At 40.1% G+C, this 21,119-nt stretch overlaps 1 protein-coding gene across 1 annotated transcript in view; it reads left to right on the top strand.

Annotated features, from left to right (window-relative positions):
• Nucleotides 1-21,119, top strand: part of ANK3 (ankyrin 3) — a 675,546-nt gene that overhangs the window by 102,671 nt on the left and 551,756 nt on the right. Inside the window, exon 4 of the mRNA XM_047703614.1 lies at nucleotides 15,846-15,884. Within this exon, the coding sequence (XP_047559570.1) occupies nucleotides 15,846-15,884 (39 nt within the window). The remainder of the gene's footprint in view (nucleotides 1-15,845; nucleotides 15,885-21,119) is intronic.

Genomic DNA, 21,119 nt, shown 5'->3' with positions numbered 1-21,119 from the left:
TGGAAAACTATCCTGCCGTTATCCCGATTTCTTTCTAGCTGGTCCTCGGTCTTACTGTACACCAGTGTTTTCGGTGAGTACCCTGCTGTAACTTCAGACAGGCCTGTGACCCCTAACCTTTGTAGCACCTCTTAACCATGCTCACCTGTACCACGTAATCCCATTTCTGCTGTATTTTAAAACCAGGATCCTCTTACCTTTGAAATTCGGTCAGGGTTCCAGCTTCTCCCAGTGTTTTGGGAGTTCTTTGAATTCAGTATAATTAATAAGAGGCATGGCCAGTGCTTTATTGCAGGCAGGGAGTTATAACTAAATGCCTGGGAGTAGAATCTATAAGACCCTTGAACTTGGATGGGAAAAAAATTACTTCATTTCAGTAATCTTTAGGTTAAAATTTACCTTTTCATTTAATTATGGGAATTTGGATCAGAAATCACCCTAGTGCTACTAATACCTATCACTTTGTCACCAAAAAAATTATGAGTATTCTCATATTATATTACAGTTGAAGATATCTTGAAATATCATTATGCTTAACTACTTCAAAATTAGTTCTTAGATCTGCTACGAGATCATACAATTAATGCATTAATAAAGAAGCACTTATTCTATTATAAATTTGTTTTAAAATATTTTGATATTTTTATCAAATAAAAGGTGGGTGTGGGAATGGACGAAATAGATGAATAGAATTAGGAGTATACTTAACGTGATGTGCACTGAGTAATGTATAGAATGTTGGGTTGTTATATTGTATACCTGAAACTGATCATTGTATCTGAATTATACTTGAATTAAAAAGAAAAGGTGTTACAAAAAATAACATAAGCTCTTTCAGGAGAGACACTATATCTGTCTTGACTGCTGTTGTACTTCAGCATCAGGTTCCATTCGAAGAAGCTGAATAACAATTGGTTAAAAGAAAAATTATTTTGACAACTGTGATTTGCTGTGTTTGGTTTCTTTTGCAATTCTGTTTTATTTTATGCTTTACAAGCACTGGTTTGAAGAGGGCCTTTGAGGCTTCCCCATTCTGCCAAAGGGGTCCACGGTCCAAAAGATTAACCATCTGGATTCAGAAACCCTGTTTTCTTTTTTTTTTTTTTCTTTTTTTTTTATTTTATTTTTTATTTTTTATTTTTTAATTTTTTTTTAAAGATTTTATTTAGTTATTTGACAGACAGAGATCACAAGTAGGCAGAGAGGCAGGCAGAGAGAGAGAGGAAGGGAAGCAGGCTCTCCGCCAAGCAGAGAGCCCGATGCGGGGCTCGATCCCAGGACCCCGAGACCATGACCTGAGCCGAAGGCAGAGGCTTAACCCACTGAGCCACCCAGGCGCCCCAGAAACCCTGTTTTCATGTTTCTATGATATCACATATCATATAAAACATTATAAGCTTTGAATGGTACTGCATACTTTTTTTTTTGCTTAAAGTGTGGTAACATGGCTTTTATGTAAGAGTAATTTTAATACTCACTGAAATAGCAGTGGTTACACTTTGGGCCACCCTCCCTGGGTGCTTCTGGGGCTAAAGGGTAGGGCGGGAGCTGCCCAACCTTAGTTTCCTTGTTTATTTTTCCTTGAGCATTTGAAAAAACAGTTCTGTATGCATCTGGTATTATGTTAGCCAAAACTTTATCTCAGTGTTTTGAACAAAAAGGCTGTGATTTTACAGGAACCATGGGTTCGTTCCAACTATTTTTAATACGGGACAAAAGATTAAGGAAAAGGTTAATTTGTGCACGTTCACATTGCCTTCTCGTGGGATTGCAGGTAACACAGAACTGAGCAAGCCTGCTGGCAGTTTATCAACCTGGATTAGACTGAAGATATTAATAAGCTGGAAAAGGGGGGCTGGGAGGTAAGGGGGAGGGTGAGCCAGGTACCGTCAGACCTCCTTGAGCACGTGCTCCCTCGTGCCTCCTTCTAGGCAAGGAGGTGCTTTGGAAAAGAACTGATTTTGATCATCTGTAGCCACATAGCAAAATGTCCTGAAGCTCCTTGGGTCATTTAGAGATTTTAATTGGTTATATTTCTTACTTTTGACCTCCATTATCTTGGGGAATCGTATGCTTTCTAAATAAAGAAATTAGCTAGGGGAAATGATTTAGTTACGTGATGTTTACTGTCTTAAATTCAGTTATCGTATTACGTCATCACTAACAGCCCCAAGGCTTGGTGGCTGAAAGGACACTGAATTTTTACCTCTTGTGGCCCTGGGGGGTTCTCTCCTGGGATCTCCTGCACTGTTGCTGTCCTTGGGGGCCCCACCGCTCTGCAAGATCGTGGGGCCTTGGCCTTCTCTTCTCCCACATCCTTTGTGCTTCTCTTTGCGGCCCCTCTGCCAGCCGTTGCCTGGACTGTTTATACAGAAGTGGGAGACAGGAAGCGGGGTCTGCCTGTTCTCTGCAAGTCTGGGATCACCATGTGTACAGCAGCATTTATGCCGTGTTCTCTTGGCAAGGAAGGAGCCCAAGGGGTAAAGGGACCAGACCCCACTGGTCAGCGGGGGCATTGATGTGTTTGCGCAGGGGAGGAAGGAGCTCCAGGTACCCACACTCCTCGTTTCCCTGGCCGCATCTTGCTTTCTTCCTCAAACTAGCCCTTGTTTCTCATTTCTCAGTTTTAATTTATTTCCTTTTTAAAAGATTTTATTTGTCAGAGAAAGAGAGAGAGGAAATGAGAGAGTATACACAAATGGGGGAGCAGGAGAGGGAGAAGCAGGCTCCCCACAGAGCAGGAAGCCTGATGCAGGACTCGATCCCAGGACTCTGGGATCATGACCTGAGCCGAAGGCAGATGCTTAACCTACTGAACCATCCAGGTGTCCCTCAATTTTTATTTCTTAATAATTTAATTAATCCCTTTTTCCCAGGCTAACTCTTTTTAGTTTCTCATATGTAGTCGTGTCTCTATCCACTTTTTGTTTTTGTTTTTTTTTTTCTTCCTCTATAGAGCTATACCATCAGTGCCTTTTCAATTCTACCATTGCTGTTTGGTCTTCCGTAAATTCCTCCCACCGTGTCACAGAGGGTTTTCTTATTGGTTGCTTTAGATTCGGAAACCCCAGGACCACCTTCACTTCTGACGCCAACTTCAAGTTTGGGTTCCCACGATCCCCATCAGGTTTGATAAGCCACTAGAAAGACTCCCATCACTGCAGAAGCTGCCGGGATTTGTTACTGTAACAGGATGCAGATTCGGATCAGCTGAGGGAGGAGGCGCACAGGTCAGGGCCCAGGAGAGTTCCCAGTGCTCGGCTCTGCCATCCCCCACACAGTCCTGTGTCCTGTGGCCGCACACACTTCTTCCAGTCACAGTGTCTGAGAACACACACACAACACTGCGGACTGGAGAGCTCACTGAGCTTTGGCGTCTGGAGTTTTCACTGAGGCAAACTGGGTTGGCTACACAGACGTTGTTGAGTGCTTGTGTGGTTTACCTCAGCCTCTAGTCTTTTCCCAGGATGGAGCTGGTAGCACGTGGCCACAGGCACCCACCACAGATCACACCATTAGTCTAGCATGTGTGGAACAGCCCAGAGCCCCAAGGTCAACAAAGACACTTAGCAGGCGGACTATTCCAAGGGTTTCATGGCTGGTCATTTCCCAGGAGCAAGGCAAAGGCTTGACCACTTTCTAGGAAAGGTTAATCCTTTACTACAGAGCTGTCTTGTCTCTGTCTCTCCAACCCACCTAACATGCACTTGCCAGATAAGTATTTCTAACGAACTGTCTTAGCCATGTCACTTTTTTCTCAACAATCTCTGTGTATTATTACACTTTGTCCCTATGTTCCAGAGTTTACAGGTGGTCTTGATTATAAATACTTTTTTTTTTTTTTGGCCATATAAACCGGTAAAATATCAAAGTGGTCCCAAATTATATAATCACCCTATGTTTTCCTAACTGGTCTTTACCCCTGCTGTCTTCTCAACCTGCAGTGCCCTTGCCCATTCAAAATCTTTATGGTCTCATTCGTGTGCCCCACTATCATAAAGCCTTAATTGCCTAAAATAGATTTATTTGATTCCTCTTTGGATCTCTTTCCTTGTACATCTCCATGACACTTGCTATGATCTGCCTTGCATTGAAGTTATTTTTTGTACCTGTCTTATTTTCTCTTTTAGACAGGAAGCTCCTTCAGTGTAAGGATTGTGCCTTATTCCTCTTCATGTTCCCTGTAGAGGCCAAGATAATGCCCGGAAACCTGGAAGGGACAGAATACGTGCAGAATTTAATTTCTGTCTTTTGGAGAAGATCCACCAAACATTTAACATCATAAGAACAAACTCCTTAAAATGATGGCTTCTTCATTGCACTTAAGTGCTGAAGGAATGCTGTGGATAATACGCCCTCTTGGACTCCATCTTGGGCTGGGCTGTTTAGGGAGCCCCTTTTGAGGATTTAGCTGTGTTTTTAAAGGATTGGATTCACATGAATACAAAAACACTAACACTGAGTTCCTTGGTCAGTCTACAGCATTTGGCCCTATGGGTTTGGAGACTCTGCCCTAAAGGATCTGATGGGATCTTGCTCCCAGTGTGAAAAATGTATAGAATTCATTTAACTACTTCTGTCTCCCATATTTAATCCTCTGTCACCCCCAGCTATGACTTCAGTATGCCTTATGCTGAGAGAGACAACTCTTCTAATAGATTGATTCATATAATGAATATACTGATTCAGCGTATACTTAATAAATATGTACCTATTAGACACTGTGCCAGGTGTTCCAGATACAGTGGTAACAAGACGGAAATAGCTAGCCCTTGTCCTCATTTTCTCCCTTAGAAGAGATTTTAAGGGCACCTGAGTGGCTTAGTTGGTTAAGCAACTGCCCTCGGCTCAGGTCTTGATCCTGGGGTCCTGGGATCAAGTTACGCATCGGGCTCCTCCTGCTCTGCGGAGAGCCTGCTTCTCCCTCTCTCTCTGCCTGCCACTCCCCCTGCTTGTGCTCTCTCCCTCTCTGTCAAATAAATAAATAAAACCTTAAAAAAAATGATTTTAAAAACTAAGACTCATTTTCTGGTAGTTCAGTTAACTTTCAGCTCACTAATTTCCTTAACAGGTCTGTGAAACAGGAATGCTAAATGGATAACATCTGCAGTAGCAAATATTAACTGAGCACTTACTATGCAGTAAGCACTCTATATATTTATTACCTCAGTCCTTACAACCTGTTGGGTAGCTACCTAATTATTGTTACATTATAGATGAGGAAGCTGAGGCTTGCCTGCTTTAGAACTTGCACTTTGTGCCCCTGTTTGATGGACTACCACTAGGTAGGGTAAGCTCTGCTACCTTCAACGGCAGTTCACTATGATCTTGCGTTGTTATTCTAAGCCCAGTGATCAAACATAGCTCTTGTCTGTGTTAAAAATCTCAATTCGAGTTGTTACTGCATGATCAGCTGAATGAATGGATCAAGACTGTTAACTCTCCGTAGCAGTAATACTTATCTTTGTTCTTTATGGAGCCTTATTATATTGCCTGAATATCATCGTGGAAAAAAAAAAAAAGGAATAGGTGGTATTAGAAATTTTTAAAAATAGCTACAAGTTGCTAAGAATAATTGCACCACTTGGAATTTTCTGGTAGTTCATGATAAGTATGTTAGTTGAGCTAAGTTCAACAAGTGGACTAAGAATTTTCTCAGCAAGTTGGTTGTTGACATGAAGCTTCTCAAACCTGCAGCAAGTCGACTGCAGGAAGGTCTGGAAGGCTGGCTCGTCAGTGGTGAATTGTTGCATTGTTCTCTAAGGCAGTAGTATTATGAATGTTGAGCACTGCAGTTTATTCAAGTATATTTGAATTAATATATTTGGAGACCTATACTTTCTGAGCTTTATAAAAGACTTATTTCTTGAAAGAAATGTCCAATTGAGGACAAAACAATGTGGAATTGTAATTATCTTTTTTTTTTTAAAGATTTTATTTATTTATTTGACAGAGATCACAAATAGGCAGAGAGGCAGGCAGAAGGAGAGGGGGAAGCAGGCTCCCTGCTGAGCAGAGAGCCCCATCCCAGGACCCTAGAATCATGATCTGAGCTGAAGGCAGAGACTTTAACCCACTGAGCCATCCAGGTGCCCCTGGAATTGTAATTATCTTAATGAATGAGTGCAACAGTATTACTTTAAAAAAATGTCTTACTGTTCTAGCCCTCTCCCCTAAAGGTCTTTAAAATGCTACAAACCATAGGCGCTTCTTTTGAACATATTGGCAGGTGCATTTGTGAATGTAAGTGAACTCACTGCATTGTGTTGCCTTGCAGAATTGAAATGGAGAAATATTTGCTCATACTGCTCTTTTCCTATTTTAACCAGTGTTATTTCAGTAGAGTTGATGGGGGGCAGGTTGATAGAATGGCTAATGTAGGGCTCTGAAAACAAAACTGGGTTTAAGTGTTAATTTGCTACATGTTAGCTGTGGAATGTTGGACATTTTAATCTCTCCAAGTGTCAGAGTCTTCATCAGGAAAGTGGGTTAAGTAAATAATTCCTACCTCACATTATTTAGTGTATAAACGTATTTTGTTCTGGGTGTATGTATTAGATGCCCTCTAGCTCTAAAAGGCTAATTACTGTTTTATTTATTTTTATTGGAGAAAGTATCAGTTTTCTTTCTTTGTACTTATTAAAAAAGTCACCACTGTATAAAACAGTAAGTGGTCCGGGTAATTAATATTGTTGCTAAATACAAAAGGGCCACGACAATGAAGAACTAAATATAACACAGACGGTGGTCTCTGAACAGGCTTGTTTTCAAGATGCTGAACTTGATTCTAGCAGTCACCATATAAGAGTTTTGTATTCACACCGAGTTCTTAGTAGTAAATGAAAATTTTTTGGAAACCACAAGTTACTGATATTCTACGGATTATGGAGCCACACAATCGGGGTTCAAATCTAAGCTCTGTTACGTATTTACAAAATGACTTTGGGCAAATTCCTTACTTTCTCTCTTGGTTTCTTTGGTAAAATGAAGATAGTAAAAGCACCTATCTCATAGGGTTGTTAGGTGAGGACAAAATGAGATGATACTTGTTAAGCCTATAGAATAGTATTTGGCACATAGTAAGAACTATATAAGGATTAACTCTTATTATTTTGTATTGATGGAACTAACGTAGCTAAACTTGATTTTCATACAACCATAATGTTGGATATGCATTTTATTTTATTTAATTTGTTTATTTTTTAAAGTAGTCTCCACATCCAGCATGGTGCCCCTGGATATGCATTTTAAATGGATGGACTAATTATTATTGCAGACACTGACTAGCTGGATATATACATCAGAAATATGTTAGACATGGAGAAGTCAGAAATTCAGATCTCCTTGGAAAGAGTCATTATTTAAAAGAAACAATAAGATTATATGTAGCTATTGTAAACAATCTTTTTTTTTCTTTTTAGCATTTGTAGCAATATAATAACCTCCAATCCTGCCTTTATATACTCAGATATGATTTGACCTATATTTTCCTGATTGTTACCTCAAGAGATTATTCAGTCAAGGAACAAGGAAGAGTTGTGTAGGACAGTCTCGAAGTGATTACCATGAACTTCACAACAGTCTTTTTTTTTTTTTTTTTAAGATTTTATTTCTTTATTTGACAGAGAGAGAGATCACAAGTAGGCAGAGCAGCAGGCAGAGAGAGAGGGGGAAGCAGGCTCCCACTAAGCAGAGAGCCCGATGAGGGGCTCGATCCCAGGACACTGGGATCATGACCTGAGCCTAAGACAGAGGCTTAACCCACTGAGCCACCCAGGCGCCCCCACAATAGTCTTTTGGGGAACAGTTGCTGAGAAGCGAATCATGATTGCCCTAATAGAAATGATGAAAGTTTAGTAACCAAGGGTTCTAGAGATTGTCAGTTTCAGGAAACAGGGAGAATTTTGGATTTAACAACAGAAATCCTTGTTTTGAATCTTATTGCTATGATTTATGAACATATAACTCAGGGTAATTCACTTAGTTGTTGCTCATTAGCTGCTTCTTTTACAAAATAACAATAATAATCTCTACCATGCGGTTCTCACAGGATTGTTTTGTAGGCCTGATGATCTAATTTGTGAAGTCACTGGACATGTATGTGATTGAGCGTTCCATTTTTGTTAATGTCAGGACAAGACAATGTTAAGAACTAAGTGTTTTGTTTTTCTGTGGAATCATGACTAGGGCTATGTGAAGAGAAAAGGAAAAGCGGTATTTTCTATTTAACCTCTATTCTATAAATGTAGATCTATTCAATTTAAACCATAATTAATTTAATTTAATGTAAGTTATCTAATTTTATCACTTTTCCTCACAGTGTATGATTTTGACCTGGTTGGCAGATGGGAACAGAGAGGAGCAGCTTAGGTTGGGGTCTGGATTAAAGGAGAGAAGAGGGTGTTGTGAAGGACAAGGGGTCGTGAGTTCAAGTCTGGCATTGGGCTCCATGCTATGTATGGAGCCTACTTAAAATAATAAGAGTTAATCCTGATGATGTTCTTACTATGTGCCAGATAATGTGTGGATAGGTTTTCTTAAGCTCTTGTTCTGCAGATAAGGTCTTAGCAAGACTCTCAGACCTCTTCTGGGGTGGCACTAAGGGAAAAGATGGTTGGCCCTGTATGTTTCCAAGTACAGAGAGGTTTGGGACAGACAGCATCTGTGGTTCCTGTCAAGAAAAAGAGAGAAATCTGGCCCATTTGGTAGAAATCTGGTAGAACTAGCATAGAGACAGAGTGTGTTCTGGATAATTACATTCTAGGAAAAACCAGGGTCAACTTTGAGGTTTTTTGAAACTGCAACTTTCTTCTTACCTGCATTTTATTTCCTGTCAATTTCCCAACATTTGCTAAAGTTAAATTATCCTAGAGCGGAAAGACATGTATTTATTTGGAATCAGGCCAATAGAAGGAAAACTTGACTTTCTGAAATGCAGGTGGGTCAGAGGGAGGGGAAAACTTCAGATCAGATCTGAAAACAAAAGCAGAGGGGCCAAATCATATTTATATTTGGTGTTTGCTCTAACAGGCACATTCAGCCCTCATGGGTCTGAGGAGAAGGAAGAGGTCAGGTTGTGCTACTTAAACCCTCTCCTCCTGCTTTGCTTTCTATCTCCACCTGCATGTCATCTGCTAAGTCCCCGTCCTCTGCCTTCCAGAGTTTCTGTTTTGCTTCAAAGTCTTACCCTTTTCTACCCTTAGCAAGAGCGATGGAAGTTCTTTGTTTTCTCTGCATAGGAGATAAGGAAGGAGGACTTACAGCCATGTCTCAGGTATCTTCTACTAAATTCTCTTTCTCAGACAAACACTGATGAATGTTGAACTATTTCTGCAGGTAATAACTGATGATCTGCATTTCTTTAGCTCAGCTGAGAAATTAGCCATCCTTTCTCATATTACTTTTATAAGAAGATGTTTTATAAGATCTAAACGGATTTATATGGCTAAACTTGGAAGAAAACAAGTGGCTGTGGGGCACCTTGGTAGCTCAGTTGGTTAAGTGTTTGCCTTTGGCTTTGGGTCAGGATCCCAGGGCCCTGGGATAGAGCCCCACATCAGGCTCCCTGCTCAGCGGGGAGCCTGCTTCTCCCTCTACCTCTCCCCCCAGCTGGTGCTCTCTCTCATGCTCTCTTCTGCCCCCCCATCTCAAATAAATAAAATCTTTAAAAAACCCCCTGAACACAAATGACTGGTTTGAAGACTGACTGTATTATAGGGTGGCAGTGTCGTTGCAGAGGAAGATAAAAATGGAACCAGACAACTTGGGCTTGCATTCAGGGTCCATGTGTTAGCTGTATGACTTTGGGTAGCTCATGTTACCCCTTCAAAATTCATTTTCCTCCAGGCACCTGGGTGGCTCAGTTGGTTATGCAGCTGCCTTCCGCTCAGGTCACGATCCCAAGGTCTTGCAGTCGAGCCCCGTATCTGGCTCCCTGCCCAGCAGAGAGTCTGCTTCGCCCTCTCCCTCTGCCTGCCGCTCCCCTTGCTTGTGCTGTGTCTCTCTGTCAGATAAGTAAATAAATAAAATCTTTAAGAAAAATTCATTTTCCTCTGTGGATGGAGATAAAAATAATGTCAAAAAACAGTATTGTAAAGACTTCAGTACTGTAAAGTCTTCAGTATTATAAAGACTGGTTTAAACCCATGACCAACATCAAATTCAATGATGAGACTCTAGAATCTTCAGTATTTTAATCCATTAAAAGGCAAGGATATCTACGTTTGCCCTTACTTTTAAACATTGTTTTAGAAGTTTTGGCCTGTGTAATGCGTGTGCTAAAAAAAGCAAGTGAGAGAGAGATGATTGTGGAAAGGTAAGACCATCCTAAGAATAACTGAAATGAAGATTGACGTGGTCCTATGTAAAAACAGACAGGTGGGAAGAGCCAGGGCGATTTTAATGAAGTAGTTGGAGATGCTTTTCCTGCCGAATGTTATGTGTACTATCAAATTTACCCTGTGAGCGCAAGAATGGACAGATGGTAAGAGGAAGGCAGACAGACAGCCCTGAATCTGGTGTCCAGCCACTGACTATGCTATAGTGGGCACTAAACTAAGTGTTTTCGGTAAATTATCAAGTTTAATCCTTACCACAAAACTGTAAGATGGGTATTATGATACCCCTTTTACAAATAAGGGAACTGAGGTTTAGAGTAGTTAAAAAAAAACTGACCCAGGGGCGCCTGGGTGGCTCAGTTGGTTAAGGGTCTGCCTTAGGTTCTGGTCATGATCCCAAGGTCCTGGGATGGAGCCCCACATCCAGCTCTCTGCTCAGCAGGGAGCCTGCTTCCCCCTCCCTCTCTCTGCCTCTCTGCTACTTGTGATCTCTATCTCTCTCTGTCAAATAAATAAATAAAATCTTTAAAACAAACAAACAAACAACTGACCCAGGTGCCAAAGCTGACATTAGAGCAAAGGTTATACCTCAAAGCAATTGCTTTCAAAGTGAGTATTACACAAATGAGCCATGAAGGAGTGAATGATTTTTACCAGTGGTGCTGGAGAAAAGGCTGAGGGAGGGGTTTGTCAGAAATCACATTAAGTACTCATCTTACCATACCTCCAAAAACTGTACATGGATCGCAAGGGTAAAAGCTGGTGGGGGGGTGGTTGGAGGGCAAGTAAAGGAAATAGAAATAGCTATTTAATTGCAGTTGGACTGAGGAAGAACTTTCTAAGCATAGAAACCGTGGAAGAAACCACAGAAGAAATGATTGATAAGTTTGCATAAAATTTAAACTTCTGTGCATCAAAAGCCAGTATAAGCCAAACCTGAATGCAAATAAGACTAGGAAGGCAAATGAAAATATACAACTAAGATACACAAATGATTAATATCTTTATTGTGCAAAGAGCTCTTACAAATCAATAAAAAAACCCGCAAATGTCCTAAGTAAAAATGGTCAAAGGCAATAAATAGGAGAATTACCATAAATTTTTTAAATTGCTCAGAAGCACTAATAAGAAAAAATACCTAAAAGTAAAAGTAGATACCATTTTCACTGTGAAGTAAAAAGAATTTTATGAAATTGTTAAGATACATTTGAGAAATAGGACCTGAGATACACAGCTAATTGTCTTTTTGGTAGGCAGTCCGTAGATATATCTCAGAAATATTGCAGGTTTGGTTCCAGATCACCGCAATAAAGTAAATATTGCAGTAAAACAAATCATAATTTTTTGCCTTCCCAGTGCATATAAAAGTTAGGTTTACCCAATACTGCGGTACATTAAGTGTATAGTAGCATTATGTTAAAAAATATACATACCTTAATTAAAAATTACTTTATTGCTAAAAATACTTAACGCCATCTGAGCTTTCAGTGAGTTGTAATCTTTTGTGCCGATGGAGGGTCTTGTCTCGTTGTTATGGCTGCTGATCAGGGTGGTGGTTGCTGAAGGTTGGGGTGACTGTGGCAATTTCTTAAGACGAGGGTGAAGTTTCCTGCATCGATTGACTCTTCCTTTCATGAATGATTTCTCTGTAGCTGTGATGCTGTTTGACAGCATTTTAACCACAGTAGAACTTCTTTCAGAATTGGATTCTGTCCTGACACTGTCCCTGATTTATCAACTAAATACATAACATTCTCAGTCCTGTGTTGACATTTCAACCGTCTTCGCAGCATCTCCAACAGGAATGGATTCCATCTCAAGAAACCACTTTCTTTGCTCATCCATAAGAAGCAACTCCTCATCCTTGTAAGTTTGGTCATGGTGGGAACAGCCAAGGTGATTTTGATGAAGTGATTGGAGAGACTTTTCCTAGTGAATGTTATGTGTACTATCAGATTTATCCTGTGAGCACAAGAACGGACAGATGGTAAGAGGAAGACAGACAGCCCTAAATGTGGTATCCAGCCACAGACTTACTGAGCACCCCGCCATCCCATCTCCAGGTTCCATTTCTAATTCTGGTTCTCTTGTTGTTTCCACCACACCTGTAGTTTTTTCTGCTGTGGAAGTATCGAACCCCTAGAAGTCATCTGTGAAGGTTGGAATCTACTTCTACCAAACTCCTGTGGATGTTGATGTTTTGACCTCTTCCCATGGATTATGAATACTCTGAATGGCATCTAGAGTGGGGAGTCTTTTCCGGATGGTTTTGCACTGATTTTGCCCAGATCAGAAGAATCCCCATCTATGGCCCAAATAGCCTTATGAAGTGTATTTCTTTTTTTAAAGATGTCATTTATTTATTCTGAGAGAGAGTGAGCGAGTGTGTGCATGACTGGGGGGAGGGGCAGCGGGAGAGGGAGAAGCAGGCTCCCTGATGAGCAAGGAGCCCCATGCAGCGCTCAGTCTCAGGACCCTGGGATCATGACCTGAGCCGAAGGCAGACACTTCACTGACTGAGCCACGCCGGTGCCCCATGAAATAAATTTCTTAAATAATAAGACTTGAAAATCAGAATTACTCTTTGATCCGTGGACTGCAAATTGGATGGTGTGTTAGCCACCGGAAAACATTAATCTCGTTATGCATCTCATCGGAGCTCTTGGGTGACCAGGTACATTGTCAATGAGCAGTAATATTTTGAAAGGAATCTTTTTTCTGAGCAGTAGGTCTCAGCAGTGGGCTTAAAATATTCAGTAAACCGTGTTGTAAACAAACGTGCTGTCCTCCAGGCTTTGTTGTTCCACTTTCAGAGCCTATGCAGAGAAGACTGAGTGTAATTCTTAAGGGCCCTGGGATTTTCAGAATGAAGAGTCAGTGAGTGTTGGCTTCAGTCACCAGCTGTGTTAGGCTGTAACAGGAGAGTCAGCCTGTTGTGGAAGCTTTGAAGCCAGGCATTGCCTTCTGCGTAGCTGCCGAAGTCCTAGATATGTCTTCTTCCAGTACAAGGCTGTTGTTTGTCTGCTGTGCAAATCTGTTGTGGAGTGTGGCCACCTGCATTGTTGTCTTAGCAAGATCTCCCGGATGACTTGCTATGGCTTCTGTATCACCACCTGCTGCTTCCCCCTGTGCCTGTATGTTCTGGAGACGGCTTGTTCCCTTAAAGCTCAGGAACCAACCTCGGCCGGCTTCAGACTTTTCTTGGGCAGCTTCCTCACCTCCCTCAGCCTTCATGGAACTGAAGAGAGTCAGGGCCTGGCTCTGGATTAGGCTTTGGTTTAAGGGGATGTTTTGACTGGTTGGATCTATCAGACCACTCAGACTTTCTCCATATCAGCAATAAGTCTGTTTCCCTTTCTTATCATTCATGTGTTCACTGGAGTAGTACTTTAAATTTCCTTCAAGAACTTTTCCTTTGCATTCACAATGTGCTACAGGAAGCCTAGTTTTCAGCCCATTTCAGCTTTTGACATGGCTTCCTGGCTAACCTCTGTCATTTCTTGGTTTTGATTTAAAGTGAGAGGCTGTGATTCTTCCTTTCACTTGAACAGTTAGGGGAATTTTAGGGTTAGTAATTGTCATAGTATCAGTATTGTTGGAACTTAAAGAAGTAGGGAGGCTTGAGGAGAGGGAGAGAGATGGAGGCACCAGGGGGTCAGGGGAGGCTGGTTCGTGGAGCAGTCAGAACACGTACAACATTTCTCAATTAGTTTACTGTCTTCCTTTGGGCAGAGTTCATGGTGCCCCCATATTACTGATCACAAATCACTATGGCAAATATAACAATAAAAATGAAAAAGTTTGAAATATTATAAGAATTATAAAGGTGTGATGCAAAGTCCCAAATGGGCAAATGCTGTTAGAAGCATGTTGGAAAAATGTTGCCGAAAGACTTGCTCAGGGCAGGTTGCCACAAACCTTCAACTTTTAAACAAAACAAAACAAAAAAACCAAAAACACAACAACAACAAAAAACAGTATCTGCAAGAGACAATAAACTAAAGTGTGCCAGTATTGATTTTTGTTCTTTTGGTGGGCAAACTATGGACGAGTTCCATGGAAAAAGCTTATGCTGTTTCTTCAGAAATTCCATTTTGGTGAATTTCACTTAAGGAAACTAGCAGATACAATAAGATTTTTGTGCAAGGATATTATTGCAGTGTTAGATGGACTAGATAAATAGAAAAACGGCACACCTTAAATAAATATCAAGAAATGTTTGAACAAAGGGTGTCATGCCAATGTGAAAATTACGATGTAACTGTTAGGATTGTGTTTTCGATGACTATCCGAGGTAAAAATGTTTCACTGTTAAGGGAATTTGTGTATAATCCTAATCTTGTTTAAAAGGCCCTGTGCATATGTCTGTGTATATTGAAAGGGAATGGCAAAAGATATCAATTCTGTGCTAAGTGGTGTGATCATGATTGGTTTTTATTTTCTGTATTTTGCATATTTTCTATAATAAATGCATATTGCTTTTATGATTATAAAAAGTTATTGAAGTCACTGTTTTAGAAGTTGTGAAGATTAAATATGAAAATATGGCTGGGAATAAAGTAAGGTTTTAGTTTCCTTTATTGGAACCTCAGGAATGTTAGATTTCAGGTTTAATTCTTTATGATTTGATTTGAATTTTAAAAAAAATTGGTAAGACTAACTCTTGTGACATCAGTTTGTGTAGCTTTTGGTAGCATTAACTGATATGCAAGCATCATCATAGCTAAAGGTACAAAGTACAGTGTTCCTTTCCTCACATTCTGTATATTTAATCTTTGATACCAGTTAGAATAATTTGCATCTTGCACATGTTACTGTATCCTAACAGGAAATGAGCTAAATGCATTTTCTCCTGACAGAAATGAAGTTAGCATTTTGTACAAGCAAACGTCAGCCTTGTGCTTGGTCTTGGCGTGCCTGCCCTCAGAGTAGGTCTGTAGTTTTCTCTTTTGAGGCTGGAAGAGTTTGAGAGGAACCATGTCATCTCTTGTAGAATCTGGCATTTGGCTTTTATCTGCTTTGTTATTCTGGCCTTTGGTAAACAATATTTGGGAAATGAAGTTTGAGAGAGAACATTGGTTTCTCATAATAGCTGTGAAGAGAAATGGTAGGAGAAAGTGTTTTTCCTGTGCCAACATTTTCACACAGGAAAGACTGTTTTCACAGTATATTTGTTGCCCCATTGAAATTGTATCTCATGGCATATTCCTTTCCAGTTCAGGTTCACACTTTTTATGTATTTGACACAACTTTATTTTTATAAAAATTTTATTCAGATTATTGGTGCCTTTGACTCGGTGTGCTTTTCTTTATGGCATTAGTTGTATGAACATTTCCCGCATGTTCCTTTGTTCTCTATGCCCATTACATTTCCTTTGTTTTACTTTGTGTCCCTTGTAAGGCACTTCCTGAGTTTTTAAGTCCATTCATAATAATCATTTGTAAACTGTTGTCACAGTAAATATGAGATTCTTTCATGTTTGCTGAAATTCATTTCTTTGTTTCTAGGGTGACTATGGATTCCACTATTCACGGAGCTCCAGAAAGGTAAAAAAAATTGACACTGAAGACCATATATCTATATCTATATCTATAGATATCTATATATCTATATCTATATTTTTTATTTTCCTTCTTTGTTATAATTATAAACGTGGACTTAAATGAATTATTTATATATCAGATGCTATTTTTTAACCTTTTAAAAATTTAAATAAGAGAACATTTTGAAAGGTTTTATGGTTTTGCCTCGTGGGGCCACCTGGTTGCCTGACGGTAGAATGGTACCTTGGGGGTGTTAATTGTGTGCCACATCTGGTCCTCAGCTGTGCAGTTGGAGATTTGCGTTTATGGCATCCAAGAGTGACCCTGTACCCTGGAGACTGATGCAACGTCACTTTCTCCACTTATAATGCCATGAAAACCAAATGCTTGGCTCAGTTCTGTAGCACATTCTCTGTCTGAAAAGCCTGAGTGGACGTTTAATTATGATCAAATGCTTCTTGATCTGGAATTAGGAGAGCCTGTTTGATGATTATAATAGTGAAAGTCTTTTAGCTGTGATAACCCAGTGCCTCCGTCTGACCTTAAGGGGAGCTCTGCTCAGTGGGCCCCGCAGGCTGCCTTTTTTCCTCCTTCCTCTGTACAGTGATGGGTAAATGCTACAACTCTCTCCCTGTCCCCTTCCCATCTTCCTGGAGTTTCCAGCCCTCATCTTTCCATATGCTTAATAGCCACTGTCTTCCAGCTCTTAGTCTGGGAAGTATCTGTTCTTTGCAACAGCCAGACTGAAGGAAGGGTTAGGATAGGCTGCATTTGAACGTCAACCCTACTTGGCTCCATGCTCTTGGGCAGTATACGGCATCACTCTATGCTTCGATTTCCTCACCTGAAAATAGGTTAGTAATGGCACCTCTCTCATAGGTTTGTGGGGAGAGAAAACATTTTACTTGGTGACATAATAAGAGCTCGAATAAAGGTCAAATGAGGGGCACCTGGGTGGCTCAGTCAGTTACGTGACTGCCTTCGGCTCAGGTCATGGTGCCAAGGATCCTGGGATCGAGCCCCACTTTGGGCTCCCTGCTCAGCGGGGAGCCTGCTTCTCCCTCTCTCTCTGCCTGCTGCTGTGCCTACTTGTGCTCTCTATCTCTCTGTCAAATAAATAAATAAAATTTGAAAAAAAAAATAAAAGTACTTTAAAAAAAAAGGTCAAATGATACAATTCATGTTATTATGGCTTGTTGTTTTTCCTAAGGTGACTTTTGCTCTCTTATGTATAGATTTTATTAGGGTGGGTTATGCATAATTGCCATTTGGAATGTCAGAAATTGTCTAATACCAGTTACTTTATGTGGCTAAACAATTAACTTATAACTTTCTCCCATCTATGGAATCTTTAGTTATTTTACTGTTTTAACACATGTCATTACCCTTATCCTTTGAGATGTAGATACACTTGGATCATCTTCCTTAAATGATGGTTTTTTTGTTGTTGTTATATAGTGAAATGGTAGAATTATACTGATTTTTTGTCACGAACTACTCATAAAAATGATAATGTAGTCTTTTGAGATTTTCACATTGGTTTGGTAGGCGTTTCTCATCATATCATCAGCTCGGCAGGATTTCGTAATGTTGCCGGTAAGTGTTATTTGTCACTGGTAATAAATGAAAACAAAATTCATTGGAATCCTATTGATAATTCCTTCTTACCTGTGTGTATTATGTCTCACCTCTTAAAGAAAGTTTGTATTTTTCAGGTATATTTTCTTTTCCAATAATTTTGAGGGGCAAAAGTATGACTACCTTTGTTTTCTAAAGTTAAAAAATAGAATCATACGTTGAATAATTGGACCAAGATTTAGTTAGTAAACTAGTTAGTTGAGCAGAGGTCTTCATAATTTCAAAGCTAAGATGGGATTTTTCTAGCTCTCACCCAAAATTCTCAATTTATATAGTTGGCTAAATGAAAATCTTAAGAGGGGCACCTGGGTGGCTCAGTGGGTTAAGCCTCTGCCTTCGGCTCAGGTCATGATCCCAGGGTGCTGGGATTGAGTCCCGCATCGGGCTCTCTGCTCATTGGGGAGCCTGCTTCCCCCCCTCTCTCTCTCTGCTGTCCTCTGTGCCTACTTGTGATCTCTGTCTGTCAAATAAATAAAATCTTAAAAAAAATTAAAAAAAAATCTTAAGAGGCTGTCTGAAATAATAATGGCAGAATCAAAACAAAAATGGGTACCTTTTAGTTTCCCCCTTTCCTATTATATTTCTGGTATTCAGTGGTTGCTCAAAAGCATTATCTGACCATATTTTAGAATTTTAACTCCAAGATAGTTAATAATTGATGCCATTTTTAGAATGAATGAAACATGAATTTCACCAGTACTCTGATGAAGAACAAAAATACATGTCGTGGGGCGCCTGGGTGGCTCAGTGGGTTAAAGTCTCTGCCTTTGGCTTGGGTCATGATCCCAGGGTCCTGGGATCGAGCCCCACATCGGGCTCTCTGCTCATTGGGGAGCCTGCTTCCTCCTCTCTCTCTCTCTGCCTGCCTCTCTGCCTACTTGTGATCTCTGTCAAATAAATAAATAAAATCTTTAAAAAAAATGTCGTCATATTTCGACATTGAAATATTTTAGTTTTTTTTTTGAAACTTATACGAGAACGAAACAACCACTCATGTGTAGATTTAGCACTTTCTTATTCTGTCTTACTTATCTATTTGTGCACAAACCAACCTCCTTTACCAAGCCTTTAGCCGTTTAAACACCTTCCAGAATGTGCTTATGCTACCTTCTGTAGCAGGGTTTTATATGTAGCTTAAATACTGTCTTTACTAAAGTTTTGACTTTGTACCATGACATCAGAAGACTTGAGGCATTGGCATTGCCAGGCTGAAATGATTTCCCTAAAGGCTCCAACGCCACAGGAATTGAATTAGGTGAGTGAGTAAAACTGACTGGGCAAAAAGAGCCTGGGAGGTGTTGCATTTTTTTTTTTTTTTACCAAAAATGAAAGGTTTCTTCTGATTTACATTATTGGTATCTTGGGAGTGCCTCATGGCCTCTTTCCAGTTTGGGTATAAACTCAACTGCCTTGGCTCGTTGGAACCCTCACTGGCCCATCAGCTCAGTTTGCCTCCTTTCTCTCCTGTCACAGTTTCAAAGAACATACCAGAAGTCAGAGATCTGAACTTTAAAGAGGTCCCTCGCTACTTGGCACCCACTCCAGCTCCTCCATCTCCAGTCAGTTAATGGTCCAACCCACTTTGCCAGCAAGGGGATGTCTGGGGCCTCAAGAGGGAACACAGAATCCTTCTTCCGAATTTTTGTGATTGAATCCTCTCACCCACTTAAAATATTAAAGATATTTAAGATTGAGGAGATATGACTTCATCATGCACCAGTTGAAGGAGTGGCTTGGAAGAATTCTGAGCTTAATGAGAAGAGCATCAGTACAAGTGAAAGGAAACCCATTTATTAATTCTGGTATCTGATTCTTTCTGTTTTCCCCCACCACTTTGATTATGTGTTTTTTTATAGAATGTGAATTGAATGGGCAGCATTTAAAGAAAGAAACCAAGGTCACTTTTTCAATATTGTACACCGAAGACTTGCCTAGACAAGCCTTTGATTTAGATGTTCGTAAGTGTGACTTGACATCTGGAGATAGGTGTGCTGTCAGAACGTTCGATTTACTTCATAGAGGAGCTGAAGGAAAGCATGAGCCTCTCTGATAGAATTCTTTTGTCTTTGAACTCTGGAATATGAGTAATCAGGAACAGTGCCGCATTGTGTCAGGCAAAGTCTGAATCCCGATGACACAATTCTAAGATCTCTCAGAATTGACTCATGCCCAGTTTAAGGGTGTGGGTTACCAAGAGGCTGACTAAAAATACTTGGATGTTTGCTGTGGCTTGCTAAAGTTTGTTTTCTTTCTGCCTTCAGAATAAATCAGTGCTGCCACAGTGCAGGCACGATGCTGCCCTGAAGGTCTTTACGTGGGGAGACTGGCTTATATCAGGGTCAGATGTGAGAGTGTGCTGGCCTCATCGTCTGTCGCTTCCCTTAGCCTCAGGACTGATCTGACAACGCAGACATGCTTTCCTTTCTGCTTCCTCAAGTGGGCCACTTCTAGAAGGCGTGTGGTCCGTAGGAAGAGAAGACTCCTATTTTCATTTGGGAATATCAGTCCTTAAACACGTTTTCTTGGCATTCAAGGAAGACATGTTTGCTTTGATTTCTGTTCTAAAGGGAATAATGTTATAATGTTATTTAAAACGTGTGTTAGAAAAAAAAATAAATAAAACGTGTGTTAGGAATGCAGGTAAGAGCATGTGAGACAGTTGGGGGGTGTGGATCGGGAAGATTAAAAAATATCACTCAGAATATTTACGGAAGTATACAGTTTCCGTATATTAGAAATCATCTTAGGATGACAAGTTATTGGTTCACTAATGTATAGTTGTCACATACAAGTAGGACCCAGTTTGAACCCACGAGCTTAGAATCCTGGCTCAGCAGAGCAAAAGATTCATAACCAAATATCATGAATGTCATGTTCTCAGAAAATGCTACTCTCGTCCTACTTAAGAGAAAATATAATTTTTCAATTTTTCTTCTGTTTTCCAATATGAGTACAAAGTTGTTTAGAATTTCAGAAATGAAGTCTGATATCACAGTGTTTCCTCCCAGGCATCTGATTGTGGTCTGTTTATTGTTTAACATCTTCTTTTAGAAATGGCCTCTCCACGTCATTGGGCAATATTTTATAAGGGTATTCATATTTTTCTCATCAATTTATGAAAGTTTTTTTATGTATTAATATTATTAGTCCTTTAGATCCATTTCGAGGGCAAATATTTTTATAGAGTTCTTTTGACTTTTATTTCTCTTTATGTTTAGCTTGTAGAGTTTAATGTAAAAATTTAGCAGACAAATATTTATTTGGCAACTATGGTGGAACTCTTATTTGTAGAATTGTTTTCAAATATGGTAATTTTTAGAAAACATGCTTGGACACAGTTTCAGATCGTATTTTTGATCCGAAAACCAAAAATCAAAAAGTGGTAAATTTGGCTGAAAAGGTAGGCAAGAGTCACGTTGGGGGCTTTGAATTTTCAGCTAAGGAGACCATTTTGGTATGGATGTGCTTCATATTAAGTTGGATACGATTGTGGGTCACAGTATGATAAGGGATCAGTGTATATGAGTCTCCTTTGAGGCAGGTGGAGGAGATGCCATGTGGTGGGACACTGTCATATTATTTCACTGTGGTGTTTTTTGT

Source organism: Lutra lutra, chromosome 14 (assembly GCF_902655055.1).
Source record: "Lutra lutra chromosome 14, mLutLut1.2, whole genome shotgun sequence".
Taxonomy (NCBI): domain Eukaryota; kingdom Metazoa; phylum Chordata; class Mammalia; order Carnivora; family Mustelidae; genus Lutra; species Lutra lutra.
Note: the sequence above shows the minus strand (reverse complement) of the source record. Positions and strands in the feature narration are given on the sequence as shown.